This window comes from Sebastes fasciatus, chromosome 17 (assembly GCF_043250625.1).
Source record: "Sebastes fasciatus isolate fSebFas1 chromosome 17, fSebFas1.pri, whole genome shotgun sequence".
Lineage (NCBI taxonomy): Eukaryota > Metazoa > Chordata > Actinopteri > Perciformes > Sebastidae > Sebastes > Sebastes fasciatus.
In genome coordinates this window covers 10,637,765-10,658,689 of record NC_133811.1, presented here as the reverse complement: position 1 = coordinate 10,658,689, position 20,925 = coordinate 10,637,765, and the positions used below count along the sequence as shown (strand labels likewise).

The 20,925-nt window shown below is 42.0% G+C and overlaps 1 protein-coding gene across 4 annotated transcripts; it reads left to right on the top strand.

Annotated features, from left to right (window-relative positions):
* Positions 1 to 944: 944 nt before the first annotated feature.
* khdrbs1b (KH domain containing, RNA binding, signal transduction associated 1b) lies at positions 945 to 20,170 on the top strand. Of its 4 annotated transcripts, none has more exons than XM_074613293.1 (12): positions 946 to 1,333; positions 3,248 to 3,369; positions 4,496 to 4,612; positions 5,017 to 5,163; positions 7,329 to 7,462; positions 9,553 to 9,784; positions 10,138 to 10,205; positions 10,586 to 10,644; positions 12,254 to 13,820; positions 13,989 to 14,097; positions 14,554 to 14,622; positions 18,700 to 20,170. In XM_074613293.1, exons 1-9 carry the CDS (start codon positions 1,240 to 1,242, stop codon positions 12,358 to 12,360), a joined length of 1,080 nt encoding a protein of 359 aa, XP_074469394.1. In that variant the 5' UTR covers positions 946 to 1,239; the 3' UTR covers positions 12,361 to 13,820; positions 13,989 to 14,097; positions 14,554 to 14,622; positions 18,700 to 20,170. The 4 variants fall into 4 exon arrangements, with proteins under 4 accessions (XP_074469395.1, XP_074469394.1, XP_074469393.1 ...); XM_074613292.1 differs by having other exon boundaries at positions 12,254 to 13,888; XM_074613295.1 differs by lacking the exon at positions 946 to 1,333 and adding an exon at positions 2,288 to 2,431 and having other exon boundaries at positions 12,254 to 13,888.
* The last annotated feature ends 755 nt before the right edge of the window (positions 20,171 to 20,925 follow it).

The following is a 20,925-nucleotide window of genomic DNA, read 5'->3' as shown; positions in this document are numbered from 1 at the left end:
ATCTATCTATCTATCTATCTATCTATCTATTTATCTATCTATCTATCCATCTATCCATCTATCTATCTATCTATCTATCTATCTATCCATCCATCCATCCATCTATCCATCTATCTATTTATCTATCTATCTATCTATCTATCTATCTATCTATCTATCTATCTATCCATCCATCTATATCCATCCATCCATCCATCCATCCATCCATCCATCCATCTATCCATCTATCCATCTATCCATCTATCCATCCATCTATCCATCCATCCATCCATCCATCCATCCATCCATCCATCCATCCATCCATCCATCCATCCATCCATCCATCCATCCATCCATCTATCCATCTATCCATCTATCCATCCATCCATCCATCTATCCATCCATCCATCCATCCATCCATCTATCCATCTATCCATCTATCCATCTATCCATCCATCTATCCATCCATCCATCCATCCATCCATCCATCCATCCATCCATCCATCCATCTATCCATCTATCCATCTATCCATCCATCCATCCATCTATCCATCCATCCATCCATCCATCCATCCATCCATCCATCCATCTATCTATCTATCGCCTTAACCCCTCTAATCCTAGAAAACACTAGACATCACAGTAAAGATAAACTGTAGCTGCTTACACCAAATCCCCATTATGGTCATTAATCAATTCACTTGATCACCTACTGGCTCTGATACACCTTCAAATAGGAATACCATTTGTAATAAGTTCCTATATGAGTTTTCCCTCATAGGAAAGTGAAGTAGCACCTCAATACCTCCTAATAGTCTAGACCTTTTTTTATTCTAACAGTATGTCTACCTCCACCTCTGGGCACACACACCCACTACTAGAGATCTGATCATCAACACACAGTAGGCGGTGTCAGTCAGTCCGGAGCACTACGTCCTCTCTGATCTCACTTCCGCCGGCTCCAGTCGGATCACTATTCTCCCCATCTCTCTCTCTCTCTCTGTGCTTTTGTTCTCTCTCATTCCCATCCAGTGAGCGCTGCTGAAGAGAAGAGAAGAGAAGCATCAGTCAGCTCAGAGAGGAAACCTCACACAGACTCAGAGTAGCGGACCCGTCCGTCGCAGTAGCCACATGCAAAGCTCCGCCTGCACACACACAGAGAGGATACGCGACACTCCGTAGTTACATAAGTGGACTACTTCTTTTTCTTCTTCTTATTGGGTTTTTTGACTCTCCCCTCTTTTCCATCTAAACCTCAAAATGGAGAACGACGACAAATATCTCCCCGAGCTGCTGGCGGAGAAGGACAGCCTGGACTCGTCGTTTACTCACGCCATGAAACTTTTAAACGCAGGTAAAAAAAAAAAGTTCAAATTAATTTTGTCGTTCAGAATTTTCAGTTAAAGAGGTGACCGTGAACGCAACACCCCTGTATAGACGCACACACCTCTCTACACGCTGTGGTTGCCATGTGTTCAAGGACGGGACGCGGACTGTCCCCCTTTAACCGATGAGTGTTGGGAGTTTATTTAGATGTTTAGTTGAGTGTCTGAGTGTCTAAATATCCTAAAAAAAGCTATCACCACACCACCACAGAGGGAGACACACTTTAACATATCATTAATTAATTTGAGCTTTCTCTCAAAACATGCTTTATCCTATTATTAATAATTTTGTACATTATTCGAGAGACAGAGCGGATTTCACAGAATATGGCGTCTTGTAATGTAGTGATGCTGTGGGATAGTGCCAGGAGGATGGATCCATACAGTCACTGTATGCAATATATGCACTATCTGTTTATATCATGTTTATTTTTGTTTGTAGCTTATTTTGTATATTGATCGAATTAAATTTTTTTATTCTTATTTTATTCTAACGTTTTTATCTAATTCCTAGTGTATACCTCTTACACCTGGCAATAAACACGATTCTGAGTACCACATGAGCATTACAGTGATGCTACAGAACATGAAAATACACAAAACCTCATTAGGATATTATAAGCTGGTTATTAAAGTGCTATAGTTGCTAGTTAAAAGTGATTATTTTTGTGCTCTCCCAGAGATTGTGAGTGATTTTCTTGCAAGCTGCTTCTTAAATGCTTCCTCCAGTCAAGCATCTCAGCTGGTTAATGGTTCAAACTGGTCTATTTGTCTAACAGGATGTGCATCATAATCTCTAGGCTACATCTCTGAAATTGAAAATGAGAATGATCCAGAAAGACACAAGTGTGTCAATGTGTGTGCTTGTGGGTGTCCCATGGTGTGTGACATCTACTGAGGTTCCCCCTGCCTGATCTGCAGCTGGTAGACGGTGTGGTGTAGCTGACATGTTTGCACATCGCAGGCTCAGGAGTTGTCATGGCCAGGAGTGAGGAGGTGCTTTTGAGATGAAGTGTTAGAGTGTGATGGGTGCTGGATGACTGGGTGCTGGGTGCCACATGGAAGAGGTGACAGAAGGGAAGTGCTGATGGCTACAGTCTCAAAATGTAGCTGTTAAAAACTGCACATTTTCTAATCGTGGTTCAGGATTTGGGCGACGATTTTAAGATTATTTTGATTATTGACTAGTCTGACATATATATTGATTTTTTTTAGTTCAGGAAATGTCAAATAGTGAAAAAAATCACACAGAGCCCAGGTGATGTCTTCACGCGTCTTATTTTTGTGTGATCAGCAGTCGAAAAACAAGGATATCCCGTTTCCAGTGGTAGAAAAAGCAGCAAATTCTCACATTGAAGAAGCTGCAAAGCAGAGATTATTTGGTGTTTTGCTTTAAAAGCAGCTGAAAGATTTAGCCTATTGATTATCAAAGTTGTTGCCAGCAAACAGATTAATCAACAGACTCTATTCAGGATGTTCGACAAGATCACAAAAAGATGTGAAATGAAGCGCACCACTTGTACTCTTTCATCATCTTGTATTCATCTATAAGCACCACTGTTTGGCATTCAGCAAACGTGGTCAAAAGATCAAGTTGTCTCGGTTAAAACCAGACAAAATTAGACTGAAAAAAGTTCTATAGACGTCTAGAAGTGCAGTTGAACTGTTAAATGTGTGTCTAAAAATAGTTCATTTTTCAATAAAAATCTTGCCAAGTTTGAACCTAGACACTGAGATCGAATATTACCTGCAAATCTCTAAATCTCTGCTTACTTAATACTACATAAGTGCACATAAATCCTCCTCATAACTGTACTTTGCCTCTTTGAATCCTGTTTGATTGCATGAACACTTTGCCTGAAACGGTGCCTCTCCCCTTCTAGAAATTGATAGAATCCAGAAAGGCGAGACTAAAAAGGAGGCAGAACCGTACCTGGACCTTTTCACAACGAAGAACATCAAACTTAAGGAACGAGTGCTCATACCTGTCAAACAGTACCCGAAGGTGAGCTGCCTCTGTCTTCTTTTTTTTAATCTTGTCCTCCTCCTTTTTCTTTTTTTTCACCATGAACCCCTCTTGATTTAATTTATCCTGCAGCCGGGTTTCAATTACACAAAGCCATGGGGTTACTTGGGAGTCTCAAATTACTCCTCTCAACCTTGATCTCTAAGCTCCAGAGCCAATACTGGCATGTCCTAAAATATCATAAAAGGATCAAAAAGTTAATTTTACTATGGTTAGGATAGCTCTATATATTGCAGTGTAATTCACACGGTGTGCAGAAGATTGGATCTTCTGCACATGTTTCCATTCGGACTAGTAACCTCAGGTGTATTCATCCATATCAGATCAATCTATATCTGGCTCACACATTTGGCTACATTGATTTTAGGATGATTTTTTTTTACGATGTGAGGGTATAAACTGTCCTGTGAAAACTCACACAGAATGCATCGCTAGCTGCATTATGCTTCATTTGCATGTTGTTGAATATATTTGCATCCGTTTGAGTCACCTACATTTTTATATGGTGACTTTCTAAAGCCTTTTTTGGGATTCAACTTACTTTTTTGACATTTTTACAAAACACTTCTTTAAGATTTTAAAAAGAATAACATGAATAGATGCTGCCCCGATGTCGAGCATCAGATCAATATGATGTAGGAGTCGGGTCTGTGGGGGTAAGACAGTCTTCTGATCTCCAGAAGCCTGTCTTAGTTTGCCAGACTTGGTTTTTAGTCGGTACATGTTTGGTTTCAGATTACAAAAGCTACTTTTACAACTCCAGGAGGAATCGCTTCCTCGGCGTCAACCCTCTGCTAAATGCCACTGACGGCTAATTGTAGGACACATCATATATAATGATAATAATTACTTTGTTCGAAGATTACGGAGGTAAAGAACGCAGGTTTTTCCTCACAAGGCTCAGTGCTTGGATGATTGTAGTTAACTGACGGTGTTCCAGCCCTCGGGGGCTCATATCGACCTCCTCTGCTAAATCTACTACTTAAGGCTGCAGCATGTGCAACAAGACCCCTGACAGTGATTGCTCCTTCACTCTCTTGGTATTAAACTTGCCTCTTGCTGTTGATTGTCAGGCTAATTTTGTCCTGTTTTGTTTTGCTGTTAGTTCAATTTCGTGGGGAAGATTTTGGGTCCTCAGGGCAATACAATCAAGCGTCTGCAGGAAGAGACCGGAGCCAAGATCTCTGTGCTGGGCAAAGGATCCATGAGAGACAAATCCAAGGTAATACACTCCCCTCGCACACACACATCTGGCGCTACACACCTGTGCGAAGGGTACCTGAAGCCATAACACATATGGCCTGTACTTGAGAAGGGATGTCAGGCAGCGAGCCCAGATGGCGTCGACTGGCAGGATAGCTCGGGTGAACGTAAACGCGGAGCCAAGGGCACCCACGCACTGCACATCTGTTCCAGAGAATCTTCCGGATATCCTGCTAAACCTGTTATCTACCACTTTGATGTAATTATCGAGCTAAATAAAGGAAGGGAATACCACACCTATGCCTGATGCCCTCTGAGGCGGATGAAATGCGATTACTTCGTGCATAATTCATTTCATTTTAGAGTAAACTGCGGGCTTCTCTTTGACTCGCTGACGCGTCTGTGATGTTGCCCTTGTCTCAGGAGGAGGGGCTGAGGAAAGGCGGCGAGCCCAAGTACGCCCACTTGTCTATGGAGCTGCACGTATTCATCGAGGTGTTCGCCCCCGTGCCGGAGGCCTACCTGCGCATGGCACACGCCATGGAGGAGGTCAAGAAGTTCCTGTTTCCTGTGAGTCTGACATTTTCTTGTGTCTTGTTGTTTGTCTATTGACTCGTCTGTGTGGGGCGTTCCTAGAGCTGCATCTATCTAACCATTTGTTTTTTTTTGCCATTAATTAACCTGTTGATTACTTATTCAATTCATCATTTAGCCTGTAAAATGTCGACAATATTGCCACTCAACACAAGTTAACAGAGGCTAAAGTGATGTCTTTAGATATGTCTGATAAAGCTTTATTATTCTAGAGATGTAAATCAAAGCTGATCTTTTTTTGTAACAGTACATTTTGAGTTAGTAGCTGATAAAAGTGGTTAAATTAGTATTAGATTTGAGTTATCTTCTGTCCGTCATTTAATTCTAATAATTAATGAGTTGACAATTTAAACCTACAAATTGAACTCTCATTATCGAATTTAGGGATGCACCGATCCGACTTTTTTCAGTCCAGTTACCGACTCGGGCTTTGGGTATCGGCCGATACCGAGCTGATACCAGTGTTTAATTAATAAGCTGTATGCCTCACTGTGTGAAAGTGACCGGGATCATTATTTTATGTGAAAAGAAACATCATGCTTGACTTCAATATTGCTTTCCAAACTTGACCGATGGTGTGCATTTCAAAAAAAGGCGGAGCGGGGTGTAAGGTAGACAAAGCAATGCAACGTAATATAAGCAATCAGCTTAAGGAGGGGGAATCGGGTCGCTTTAACTGTGTCGGCGGGGTCACCCCCTCACCGTGTCGTCTCATTCTCCAGCGAGTGAGCAGAATCGGCTCGGTAGATGTAAGGCTCCCACACAGATCTGAGCTTACTTTATTAGTTTTATGCTGAGAGATTCTTGAGCGCGGGCCAACCCAGTCTGCTTGTCGAGCCCGTGCTGAAGCCCACAGTGCTCTAACAATGGCTCATGTCAGCGCAGGCCAATAGATGCCCACACTTTTTAATTAGTGCGCTATAGAAGAAGGGATAATTTGGGTCAAAGGTGAGATGAATGGGGCTGATGTTGCCGCGTTATGTAAAAGAAGCCCGTCGTTACAATTTAAAGCCCTAATCTGTCAGTGTTGACACCCTTTTATTTGGAACCAGGTCATGTTTTAATAAATGCCTCAAGTTCACAGTGTGGTTTGTTGTTGAAATGTTTTATGTATTGCTCCTCCTGAGGTATTCCAGAAAGCTTTGATTCTTTCTCTTCATCTTTTTTTTCTTATACATGTATACATCTGTATACCTGTATGTCTGCCAATGTAAATGCAAAAAGCACAGCCTTGATCCTGTGTGAAGGGGTTTTTCAGATCCCTTTTTTGTTCCTCGACACTCTTTTTATATTTCCTATAGAATGTGTAAAGCGACTTTAATTAATCTAAACACCTTGATGGGTGAAGACGTGTCACCTTGCCGACTTGTTAAATGCAGCTGTAGTCGCGCTGCTCCTTGCCGTGTGTGACTGAGATGAATTCGTAATCAGTCAAGAGGTTTGCTTACTTTTTTGCTGCAGATAAATTGAAAGCTGCCGTCTGCGCTGCATATTCTAGTATCCCCTCCACCCTCCTTTCTTTTTCAGCGTCATTAGAGCTCGGTCACCGTTCCAGGGACTGATTTATGAAAAAATGATCGATCGGGTCACAGTGCAGGCCTTTGCGATTGCTCCCCGAAGAAAGGCGGCCGGATTGTGTTGCGGGATTTGCTGCTGCTCAGACAGGCAGCTTCACTAATCCATCCCAATTTATTGTTTTTTTGCGGATGAAATAAGGTAACCGTTGATACAGCAGTCACACCAGACTTGTCAAGAAGTGATTTACATTTTGTGCCTGATGGAGAGGCACACAGGAAGACAGGGAGTGTGGATGGATGCTTTCCAACCTCCCACATCCACGCCCCCCCCCGCTCCCCTTCTCTTTAACACTCTGAGTCACTGGCACCGAGACTTTTTCTCTCCACTCGCTCTGTTAGTCATTAGGGGGATGCCATGTTGTGAGCAGCTCTGTAATTGTGTTTCACTCTTTTATTCATCGCTCGTTCTTCCACACTGGCTCCTTTTCTCCCCTCTTCTTCTCTCGCTTTTTTTTTTTTTTTTGCTTTACATTTGTGCTCCTGTTTCTCACCCTCTCTCTCTCTCTCTCTCTCTCTCTCTTTCTTCTTTTTATTTTCTTCCTCTCTGTGTGTGTGTGTGTGTAGGATATGATGGATGATATCTGCCAAGAGCAGTTCATGGAGATGAGCTACCTGAACGGAGGCCAGGAGCACGGAGCCAGAGGGAGGGGGGGCCCTCCGGTCAGGGGCCGCGGAGTCCCTCCTGGTGTAGCACACAGGTGTGGAGACGCACACACACACACACACACACACACACACACACACACACACACACACTCACACACAGTTTCTCATATAACAGCTGCTAGGTCACTGAAGAAATACAAAGACACTATTGTTCATCGACTACCATATCTATGTATCAATGGAAATGCTGAGCAAGGCCGGAAGCAGCATTATATCGACTCCTTTTTGTGTAATTGTGTAGTTTTCAGTGTACTTATGCTGAAGAAGCAAGATACTTTTGATCCGCCGAGAATACATACTGATACGAGAAACAACTGTAGCTGTGAGTTGAAAAAATATCAAGGAATCTAAGTCAATAGCCAGTCACACAAAAAAATTCCAAATGCTCCCTAAATTATCAGCTCATGTTTAGTTTCTTTGATAAAAATGTGAAGAATCATACAGTATAGATCAGTGCTGTCAATCGATTATAATATTTAATCGCATGATTGTCAATTATTAAAGGGACTGTTTGTAAGAATCAGAAATGCTCGTTAACAGCGACACCTGTGGCTGTTAAGTCAGCGAAAGTCAGCGTCGGGCTCGGGCTTGTGCTCGCTCTACATAGACATGAACGAGCATCACTCAAAACAGTGAGGCGACACACGTCAGCTAAAACCACAATATCACTCTATATTTCAGCTGCTTGGCAGTAATGTTAGCTGACCAGACGACGGTCTCTCCATGAATCAATGCTGATCCTAGTGTTGGCTTTTCCTGCCTCCCTGCCAGGGGAGACACCGGAGTTTTGGTTGGGGACGATAACGTCTCTCTTCCTGCTTCAGCCCTGCTGATAACGTTACTCGCTGCGGAGCCCCGTCACTTCACAAGACACGGGAAACCTCTGTTGGTCTGGAGGAGCTGCAGCAGTTATTTCTGCACAAACATCCACTGAATCTACATTCACTAGATATTCTCAGAGCTAAACTAACTCTCCTGCAGTGTGGAGTGTGCGCGCATGCACGTGAGAGTGGAGTGAAATAGCGAGAACAAGCGTGGCGTGTGACTGAAGGCAAGCAGGCAGAGGAGCAGAGTACAGCAGAGACTCCGGCCCTGGAGACCAAAGCTACGGTCTCCCCCACGTCCTCTGACTGCAGCTAACACTGTTTTGCAAGACGGGCTTCACTAGATAGAACTTTGCGGTTTTGGTGCTTCTGTGTAGTTTGTGTTGGAGTCTGAGTCTAGAACAGCGTAGCCAAACGCGAGCGCGCATGGGACACCGACCCGGATTGATTTATACGTGTAAGAAGTTACAAACAGTCCCTTTCAATTGTGATAAATCGCAAATTAATCGCACATTTTTTATCTGTGCTAAATGTACCTTAAAGGGAGATTTGTTTGCCCAACAGGCAACAACAGCTGTCAGTGTGCTGACTTGACTATGACTTGCCCCAAACTGCATGTGATTATCATAAAGTGGGCATGTCTGTAAAGGGGAGACTCGTGGGTACCCATAGAACCCATTTTCATTCACATATCTGGAGGTCAGAGGTCAAGGGACCCCTTTTGCAAATCGCCATGTCAGTTTCTCTTGGCCAAAATTTAGTGTACGTTTTTGATCGTCATTTAGCTTCCTTTGCGATATGCTAGTATGACATGGTTGGTACCACGGGATTCATTAGGTTTTCTAATTTCATCTTCACTCTCAATCTTTAAAACTGAGTCCGCTACATCCCAAAAATCACAAGTTGCGTTAATGCGTTAAAGAAATTAGTGCCGTTAAAACGAATTTGCGTTAACGCGTTATCTCGTTAATTTTGACAGCCCTAGTATAAATGTGTTAACATTGTATAAGTTTTCCCCTTTTTTCAAAGGACTAGCTTGACATTTTGGCAAAAGCGCTTATTTGCTTTCTGGCCACGAGTTAGATGAGAAGCTCAACACCACTCGCACATCTGTACGGTGAATGATGTAGCTGGAGCCAGTAGGCTTAGGTCATAATTAGCGTAGAGATATAACAATGGTATTGATCTTCTCGTCCAAATCCCTGGTAAGAAAGTGAATACACATATTTCCCAAAATGTCGAACTATTCCCTCAAGTAGAAGAAGAGCACAGTGTTAACTCAGCATTCTCGTCTCCAGGGGTCGGGGAATGCCACCACGCGGTGCTCCCGCCAGAGGAGGTGTGCCCCGAGGCGGCCCAGCGAGAGGTGGCGCAGTGAGGGGCGTCCCAGGAGGCCGAGGAGGACCCCCAGCAGCACCATCCAGGGGAGCCTCAGCACCCCGTGCCAGGCCCCCAACCGCCGGACCCCCACAGAGGATGGCACCCCACCAGCACACCCCTAGTGCAGCTGCTGAGGGCTACGACGAATATGTAAGTACAAGAACCAGCGGAGGGTAGTTTTAATTCATCCATTTAGTTTATACGTGAATGTCCTCAGCACAGTTCTTATCATACAAACAAACAAAAAGATATTTTAAACGGCAGGTTTGACGTAGCTAAATCTGGCCTCCAACACGTGTCTCCTCTCGATGAGCTTGTTCTTGGCACTCGGTTAGCTTTGAATTGCTCGTCCGTCAACACAGAAATAAGTGATTTTGGATGCTTGAGACATAAGGGGAGCGTGTCTGCTTCAGTACAAGTGTAGTACTTTGGGGACATCTTGACATCCATGATTCATGAACAAGCCTCTCCCTAACTCTCACTCTGTTTCCTTCCCTCTCCAGGGCTACGATGAGAGCTACACAGACACGGCCTACGAGTCATACGACAGCTATTACAGTCAGCCGCAGGCGTGAGTGAATCAGACGTCTCTTTGGTTTTCACCTGCTTCTCACAAAGTGCACACACACACACACACACACACACACACACATTGCCTAGTTGCTAGTTTTGCCCAAAGTGTTTTTTGAGAGCAGAAAAACACTTTTTAGCCACTCTGCACAAAATTCAGCGCTGATGGTACTTCACGTTTCATGGTTTGGATGGCGGTGTTTTTTTAGGAGAACCAGCCGGGACTGAGATGTTTCAATGCTAGAGAGCCAAGCTTTGATCTTATTCATGGAAGCCAATTATCGTCCCCCCCAGACATTACAGTCAGCAGCTACTTGATGTTTTTTGCAAAGATTAAAAGCGATTATTTTTCTTTTTCTCTCTCTTGTTTTTGACCATCAGAGAGCCAGAATACTACGACTACGGACACGGAGAGACCACAGAGTCGTACGAGTCATATGGTGAGGAAAAACTTTATTCGCTGTCAACAAAGATGACCTAATTTATACTTTTAAAGATATGCTGTATATAAAAAGTGTGCATACAAATATGACCCCCCAAAAAACAAGTTAGCAAGAGTAAAAGTTATCAAAGGAAAAATGTTTTAATTGTATTTCATTTGTATTTTCATTTTTTAAGTCCTATAGTATGAAATACATCCCCACATGTTGGTATGGATGCATTTTCATTTATTGATTGGTTGATTGATTTGTAAGTCTAAAACTTACGGCTGTCCTCGACCAACGAAATTCTTAGTCGACTAATCGATGAGTTGATTTAATCGACAGATCTGTAAAACTGAGTTTCTCCACAAAGAATCACACGAAAGCACCACTTTGAATCTTTTGTTTACCAGAGATGTGCTCATTAGTTTCTTGGAAATAAGTCATTCAGCATGAAAAAAAGATAAAAACCAACTAATTGACTAAAGAAATCTTAGTCGACTAAGACCAAACAAACGATTAGTCGACTAATTGACTAAGAGGGGGCAGCCCTACTACAAATATTGATGTGACTTATTGGAGAAGGACTTAAAATTGACTTTATGGATCACCAGCCAAAATTAGATTTCATAGTTAAAGCCACTAACCGGTAACTTTAAAGCTACCCTGTGGAGGTTTTGACCACAGATAGCACAATGGAGAAATATTCTTATGAGACGGCCCCTGATATATTTGTATTGGGCAATGCACAGTCCTGCCAATGGTTTCATGTTATTCCAAATAGGAGTGTAAGAAAATATTGACACACATGAGTATTGCGAAATGATGTTGTGCTATACTGTATTGATTCTCCAAAACACTATATTGATTTTTAATTAACCTCTTAAAAATTCGATGGCCCGCCGGCGGACCCGGCCACTATTCCGTATTTCGGAGGTTATAGTGCTAGCATGTCGTGAAGAATGTTAAATAACGCTCCAAAGTTACACTACATTTTGGTGAGGAAAAACTGGCATGGCCATTTTTGAAGGGGTCCCTTGACCTCTGACCTCAGGATATTTGAATGAAAATGGGTTAAATATGGGTACCTACAAGTCTCCCCTTTAGGGACATGCCCACTTTATTATAATTCCATGCCGTTTGGGGCAAAAAACTAAACATAAATGTATTTTCGCCTATTCTAAAATGGTGTATTTTGATATTTCTGCATAATGGGGTCCCTAAACTGTCTTAGAATTGCATAAATTGGGTATCACTGTAAAGCTGAGACTCTTGTGGATCCAGTGAGTCCAATTGTATTCATGTGTGATGATGTTACTCCCCATAGTAGCCATTTCACAAATTGACTTTGTTTACTCAGATTTTGTACATATGGTGGTGTGTCTTTATAATATGACAGTTTTCCTAAAATTAGTTTCGACAAAACCAGCCCTAATTCCAACACTTTTGTGCAAAAACCTCCACAGGGCACCTTTAACGTCCACTAACCAAATGAGTTTTCTGTGATAAGATATTCCTTTATTAATCCCACAGTGGGGAAATTTGCAAAAAAAAAAAAAAAATCTTAAAGTGGTTTGAATCCATATTGAATTGTAAATGTGTTTATTTTTGTGTGTGTCCTCTCCAGGCCAGGATGACTGGAACGGGACCCAGCGAACTGCTGTAGGGAAGGCCCCTCCCCCCTCCAGAGGTGCCAAGACGCCTTACCGGGAGCACCCATACCGACAGTACTGAAGCGGACTCCCCACCCTTAACGTGTCGCCCTGTCTACCACGGCAGCTCTCGCTTTAAGCAGCCCGACAAAAGTAATTGTCCGTTTTGTCTTTGGTTTGGTCTTTTCCTACACTGGACTTTATACGAGAGAGCAAATTTGGGAACTGAAAATCGGAACTGGTTTTTGAGATTTGACCGCGAACTCCCTCCCCCACCCCTACTTTGTCGCTCCAACCAACCAGCCACCAATCCCTCCAACCAACCAACCAAAGCGGCTTTTAGATGGGTTAGAGAGGAGAAAGTTGGCGTCCTTTTTATGTTCCTTTTCATTTGAATTTTTAATTTATTTTGCTGTATTTTTTTCCTCTGACCCTTTTTACCCCCCCTCTGGCTTTTTTTGCATTGTTGATCTTTAATTTTTTTTAAACTGTTTGGGAGTAGTCATTTCTAGTGGAGTTAGTGGCTCATTATCAACTTGTCTAAGGAATTAATTGTTTTTTAAATACAAAGAATCTGTCGAGGGTCAGTTGCAGATTCCCATTTAGGCTACATTTCAAAATTCTGTTAATATAGCCAAATAAAATACCTTTTAAACTTTCAATTATGTAATATAGAAACAAAAAAAAAAACCAATCCTAAATTAAGTGAAGGTTAAAGAATCAATGTTAATGGAATCAGTACAATTCATTCTTGATGATGGTTTGTTTTTAAATAGTTCTAAAACGTTGTCCATTTAGACTTAGGCAGCAATATTTGTCATTGTACTTAGAGTTTTGAAATATAGCCCTAATAGACACTGTTGAGATGGACTGTCCTCAAATCCTCAATTTGTTCTACATGTAAAAAAAAAATTAATTTTAAGACTCTGAAGACAAAAATGTTTGTTTAATGAGCACACGGCCGAGAGATGGCCTCGTGTTAATGCTAAAAAAACAGTTCAGGTCTTCATTTTTGTGATCTGATTCTCTATAAACTGCATGCACAAAAAGTACACAAAGAAGGATTGGGACAAAAATCTCCACATGGGTCTTCTCTTTCTACAGAGAAGGGATCCTGCAGCTCAATCCGAACTCTTGTACATATTTTAAAACATCCTAACTGTACTTATTCTGCCACTAGTATCTGTACCCTCTCCATAAAATGCATTATGCTACATGTGTAAGCTTGCCTAAATAGGTTACTAAATCTGTCCAAAAGATGTTTTGCAGCAGTTTGTCAATAAAGCTTAGTTTGTTTTTTATGAAACTTAACTTGCTTTATTTGTTTCCTGTCCTAGTAAAATTCTGAAATGGCCTTTTTTAAACAACAAGTCAGATGTAGATGTTTTCATTTGTTTCTCATTCAAAACCGCATTTTAAATCTAAATGAATGTATTGACGTCTGAAGACTTTAACCCTACTAAATGATGTCTTGATTGATTATCAAAAGAGCACAACTTATTCTTTCTCTCTCTTTCTATACTTTTTAAAAAGGACCCAGAGGTAAGACCTCTAAAATAACCTGGATAGCTTCCTAATGTGTATAGAGTTCTAAAGCATTGAATGCCTGGGTATGTATAAGACTTTTTCAATCCTCTTACCTGTGGTCGTAATCGTTAATGAGAATTGCTTTTATAGCTGAAAATTAACTGAATTCAAACCACCATTCAGGTCTAGGCTTCATTGTCATGAATGACGCTGGCGCGATGGCTACTTTAGTACAGAGTAATGGCAGTGCAATGGAGAGGATGGTTATAACCTAGAGAACTCCACTGTAAAGGTAACCTAACCCTAAATGTTTAATTTCGTAGTGTGTTTATCCATTGACATAAACTTGCTGGTAAATGCGTACAGTTTCTTAAAATATTATTACAGTCATGGCAACAAAAAAGAATCGACTCAAAAGTAAGAAAAACGTAACTTCCAATATCATACAGTAGTGGATTTTATGTACCAAAATAACTGTTCTGTGTACTAACAAAATATATTAGAATAGTGTTAATGCAACTCTTGCTAAAATGAACAAAGCCAAATCTATGTCAATATCTTCTGTTACTTTTTTTATTTGCTGTGTAAACTGTAATATTTAAAAGGTTCTGCCTGTACAAAGTTATCCAAAAAAGAAAAGCTTGAGTTGCATGAGCATATCTTCTCCTGTAGACGTTGCATGATCTGTCTCAAGTTTCTCCCAGTGTTTTTAGACAGGGTATTGATTTGGGGTTTGTCCTTCCTTCAGGCACAGCTATCGGTCACTGAGTGCCCCGGAGACTGACAGTCTGCTGAAGTGAGACCATACAAACCTCAGGTTGGTCCGCCGCCGCAACTCTTTCCATTTTAAAGAGCCATAGTGCTGGTTTCTGCATGCTTTAGCACAGTAACGCACAACTTGCATATTTTTTTCCCCCACTTTCCATGCAGCAAGTCTTAAAGATTGATTCTTCTACCTTCCAGGCAGCCATTAGTGTTCGTTCATGTTTGTACAATATCAAACATCTTGCATAGACTTGAAACTTGCATGAAATGTGTAATCCATCACAGAGAACTAATCTTTCTTTCTTTTTTTTTTTCAAATCTTGATTGCTTTTGTAGCAAGTAGAGCTCATTTTGGGGTCTTTCCCTGTTGCCACATTCATGGACACTCGAGATCACCACTCTGGTTCCAGACAGCAGCCTTTTTAAAGGAACAGTTTGACATTTGACAGCCAGTAACCGCTTAGTTTAGCATGGCATAAAGACTAGACATGGGGGGGAAAAGCTGACCTGGCTCTGTCCAAAGGTCATAAAATCTGTCGTCTGTACAAAACTGATACGTAAAAACATCATATCGTCATTTTACAGGGGTGTAGTCTCATAAATAAAGGTCTGGCTCTACACCTTTTCTGGTATAGGGGAAAAAACGCTCTGGCTTGTTTGTATTTCTTTTAACCAGTTGCAATTGTCTTGGCCTAGCACAGGATGCAGCGACGGTGCCCTTGCAAGAAAAGATAGTGGATAGTGGATGCTTTGAGATACACAGCCAATGACAGACTTATACCCACAGTCTACTAGGGCTGTGTATTGGCAAGAATCTGGAGATACGAATCATGATACAGGGGTTACGATTCAATATATTGCGATACTGTGAACAAGGCAATTATATTGGGATTTTTTAAAAACTCATAGTATAAAGAACACAGTTTACTTTTTTATGCAATCAGAACAGTGGGATCTGCATTTGCATTTATCACAGTCGCCGTAACATCTAACATCATAGCACTACTTTGAGAGGGCGCAAGTATTCATTAAAAATCTAGGGCTAACCCAAAACTTTGTCCGTTGCCATGGTAATCAACCTCCAAATCAGTATTCGAATGCTCAGTTTTTCTAGCTTTTATATGTATGTAATAATAATGTATAAATCCCCAAATAGACCATGAAATAAGGAATAATCCCACAACATTATTCATTATTTATATTCAACATTAACGAGTATTAGTTATTCTCAGACGCCAAGTAGTGGTAACTTCCTGGATTCTCCTCTGGTTGCCCGGCAACTGGTCCCAACCAAGAAATACACACCTCCCTGTAAAACTTCAAATTGTTGTATGTACACTTTTGACCGTTACTTTTGGATACAGCCAGGCTAGTTGTTCCCCTCTATATCTAGTCTTTAAGCTTCATATTTGCTTGGGTTTTCGTATAATGCCTCAATGATGCTTTATAGCAGCTGAAATCTCCACTAAGGAGAGTTTTTAGTCCCTGCTTGCAGCACCAACTTTAAAAGAAAACTGACAAGGCCCCCTCTGTGATGGATTAGTCATCTCGAGCTGTAATGTGAAGTATACACAATTTGTAGGTAATGGTCTAAGACATTCCAAACCCACTGGTATGGTCCTTTTAACTTGTCCCATTTTCCCAAAAGACCATTGTGCAAGAAACGTTGCTGCAGATGCCTGTGGGCGTTTCAGCCAGTGTAACATTATGCAGCGGCAGCACGTTCGCGATACTCACAGCATTTCAAAGGTTGGTTGATTCTGATGATTGCCCAGCTCCTGTAAGTCGCCTGGCTTTTTGACAGCGCCTGTGAATTGGTGTGTGGCCGCGCTAGCCTTCAGCAAGTCTGAGCGGGGGAGAACGCGACGCCGGGTGTCAGTGTGGTCTCGGGGAAAGTGACTAATGAGGATCCGTAGCTCAAGGCTCTCTGACAGAAGGGAAATAGGCGCGAGAGGCGATTCCCGAAATGGAACCAGCATGAGGAGAGAGGTGTCAGAGGGATTTTTCGTGATGTCCTGTCCGCGCCTTGAAGGCATGAAAAAAGTTAAATGAAGGCTCGAAAAGTAATGCTTGGTGGTCAGACTTTGAGAAACATAACTGTCGGTGGCATTTTAGGAGAGTGGAGCTGGATAACGAACCATTAAAGAACTTTTGGAGATGTGTTCTGATAGAAAGGTCACACACTAGTTTGAGGAATGTGTTTGACACGACTGCTTTAGACGTTAGAAGAAAAAAGAAATCCTGTTTGTGTTGATAACGCGGCTGGGTTTGGAACTATTTTCACAAAAGACCCTCGGAGCAAAAATGTCCTATTTAATCATGAAAACTATTTACTAGGGCTGTCAATCGATTCAAACATTTAATCGCGATTAATCACACATTTTTTTATCTGTTCAAAATGTACCTTAAAGGGAGATTTGTCAAGTATTTAATCCTCTTATTAACATGGGTTTGGGCTAATATGCTTGCGTTATGAAAATGTATGTATATATTTATTATTGGAAATCAATTAACAACACAAAACAATGACGAATATTGTCCAGAAACCCTCACAGGTACTGCATTTAGTTTTAAAAAAATATGCTGAAATCATAACATGTCAAACTCAATCCCAAAAGGCAACAACAGCTGTCATTGTGTCAGTGTGCTGACTTGACTATGACTTGCCCTAAACTGCATGTGATTATCATAAAGTGGGCATGTCTGTAAAGGGGACACTCGTGGGTACCCATAGAACCCATTTAGAGGTCAGAGGTCAAGGGACCCCTTTGAAAATGGCCATGACAGTCTTTCCTCACCAAAAGCTTAGCTTATTTGGAGCGTTATTTAGCCTCCTTCCCGACAAGCTTGTATGACACAGCTTGTACCAATGGATTCCTTATGTTTTTCTAGTGTCTTAATGCGTTAAAGAAATCAGTGGCGTTAAAATGAATTTGCATTGACTTTGACAGCCCTACTATTCACTATTAACTGCTATGTTCGTAGCTGATGCAAAATCCTCAAAAAGAGAGACCTGTGACCACATTAGCTGTTGATTGAAATATTAATGCACTAATCCAAAATCACCGGTCTTGCCAGTAATTATGTCTTACTTAGCATAATGTTGCTTTACTACTCTTGAAGAGCCGTGCTACTTGGCAGGAAAATGACCTTTAATTATTACAGCCACTGCTGCTTAGAAATTAAATTGAGAAAGTGGGCTCTTTTTATGCCAAACATTACCTCTTATCTGTCATTAAATCACTGTGAAGTAGAGGAGGTTCTGTGACTTCAAGCTGAAAAGGAAGATATGGAGCAAATATGATTGAAAAATGTTATTTTTATAAAACGGTCACTATATCCTGTAGTGCATGAGACAGGTAATCTGGAAAAATCATGTGCCTATGTGTCCTCCGGTGCTCCCTAGTGGCATCTGCAAGATTTCACAGACTGGAGGAAAACAAACAATCAGAGCCGAGATGAGCAGCTGTCAATCACTCGCAAACTCTGATCAAACGGTCAAACTAGGCAGCGCTGATCAAATAAAAATCAATATTCTGTAAATGTAATGCCTATTTCTCGCATTAAATGTTTTCAGAAACATCTTGTAGTGTTCTGTTTAGCTGTAAAATGAAAGTTTGTGACTTGGCAGCCATGTTGAGATCTGTTGAGGAAATACCAAGCACCGCCCACCAGCCGGAGCAAACTTTCTCATTTTACAGCTAAACAGCACTCTACAAGATGTTTCTGAAAACATTTTATGTGAGAAACGCGCATTACAGTAACAGAAAATAATTCATATTTTATCAGTGCTGCCTAGTTTAACCGTTTGATTGGAGTTCGCGAGTGATTGACAGCTCCCTCCGTTGAATGAACAGCCAATAGGAACGCTCTCTCTCTGAATTGACCTGTGATTGGCCGAAGTCTCCCGTCACGGGCTAGATTTTTTAAAGCCTGAAAACAGAGCCATGAGGAGGTGCAGAAGTCTAGTTTTCTCACAGGACACTTGATTTACAATATGCTGAAAGGTTATTATGGATATATTTTGCCCCATGATGCCCAAAACATTCTGCCTACTGCCACTTTAAAGAACCAGCGATGTGTGTTTACATGTGGTGATGTCTCGCCTGTGATTTTGTCTCCTCTTCAGTGAAGCCGTGCACGGGAGAAGCTCAGCATGAAGGAGGTGGTCAGACGAGGCTCTCAGGGTCGCCCTGTTGAAAGGAGTGGCCCAAGGCCCAGTTCTGTTCCTGGCAGGGGGGTGGCTGTGGTGGCCGGCCGCCAAGTGACCCACAGGAGCCAGCTGATAGCTGAGAGGAGCTGGCTCAGACTCCCTCTGGAACAGGACTAAGACCGCAGCTGGTCAGCGAAGACTTTCAGCTCGCTGGGAATCCAGAACAACCAGACTCTCATTTTCTGTGGACTATTTTCTTCTATTTCATGTCTATACATTATCCTCGTGTAATTATTTTCTAACACCGAAGACACCCACTTGAAGCTGATTGCATGCTGCTGTACGCAGCTTCCGCAGACCACCCCCTCTTCCAACAAATGTAATTGTTACAGCCTAATTCACCATAAAATGAGCACTCCTGTTATAGTAGGCTGTGAAATTGCTTTTAATTTCTATTAACCCTTAAATTAGACATGAAACAAAAGCCTTTCACTTTCTGCAAGGCAAGCTGTATTCTCCCATTCATTTGTGACATCTGCATTTCAATTATTTTTTTAAACATTCTGGCTGCGTGTTATTTAGTATCCATGCCTTATTGCCGCGTGAAATTAGACTCAGTGCTGGAGAGTTAAACATGCCCGGAGAGAGTGGATCACTATCTCGCCGCGGCCGAGTTCACCGCGAACACACACACACACACACACAACACACACACACACGCCGCCACATCTTGGCATTGCACGGCCTTGTGCAGCCCTGAGGATATCAAATGCTAATGCAGCGGCCTATTTGCATGTACTCGCATGTGCGCTCCCTGCAAATGTGCAACACTTTCATAACCAACGCTGGCTTGTTCGCAGCGCTTCGGCGTCCAAGTATGATAATTCGGCGAGATGTACCCGGGAGGAGGGCTGCATGTGAGAAAGGGACTGGGTGAAGGCAGACATTACTAACTTCCCTCCATCTATCCATCTATCCATCATGCCTCTGTTGATTTGATTCCCCCTCTATGCCATTTTCTGCCATTATCACTGATGGTATTACGGCTGCCTGTGGTGCTGAGTTACATTTAGAGGTCAAAACTCTACTTTCCTATATTAAAAACAAATTTCTCTGTCCCGACTCGCTGGTCAGAGGCAGCATTAGCCAAGTCAGAGGCTCCATTTAGTTTATTGAAAAAGCCAGCAGCTTAGAGGATAGAACATTAGATATTAGGATAGAAAGAGATGAAACGTCAACGGGCCATATCCAAAACAGATCATTTTTCAGTCTTCATGTGCTATTATGTCTAAAATAATGATTTCTGTGTCTCCTATAATCTAATGAAAGATAAGTGATGGCATGGAAGCCATCTCCTTTTGTTTGAATCGATGAGCTGTCAAGAGCGCGAGGGTGGAAGAGAAAGTAAATGTTGCTGTGCAATGATCAATAAAAGTAGACTTGAATGTGAACGAGCCATGTATCAGTCTGTGATGTTTCCTCTTGGCTGTAGCTGCCTGCAGCACAGTCTGCATGTAGTCAACTGGCGTGGTGCGTTCACATAACGCTACGTGGGAGAATAGGTGAGAGACAGGAGGCCGAGGCTGTCTTGTCTTTCTGAGGCTGGCTGGGTGGGGGTACCGAGTGTGGAGGAGAATGTGTTAAAATGCTGCGTGAGTGGTGTGTGTTAGAGATGGAGATGCTGTGGGCAGATATGGTGGACAGCTGGATCGCATCTTCTGGTGGCGGCAGATTCACACCATCAGAGGAACATCGCATGCTGATGCCTGTGAAGACGGTGACAATCAGCCTCCCACAGATGCACATCAGCTGCTGCCTCATCAGGCGAGGCAATAATCTTGGTGACTGGTGGGGCTTTAAGTGGGGTGAGCTGACCCGAAAGTGGTTTTATGGATGGCTATTCTAATAAGCAGTCAGTCTGTGCACTCTTATGTTCACACAGTATAGATTAGGCATATTCAATTACTTTTTTAGAAGAGCCAGATTTGGAAAACAGTGGAGTACCAAGGGGCGGGACATTTACATTACCTATCTGATCTGCAAAGCTAGGAATAGACATTAATTTCTTTAACGCAACTTGCGTTTTTTAAGGTTATAGCGGGCTCTGTTTTAAAGCTAGAGTGAAGATACTGACATCATATGAAAGTAGAAAACATAAGGAATCAATTGGTGCCAACCATGTCATACTAACTTATTTAAGGA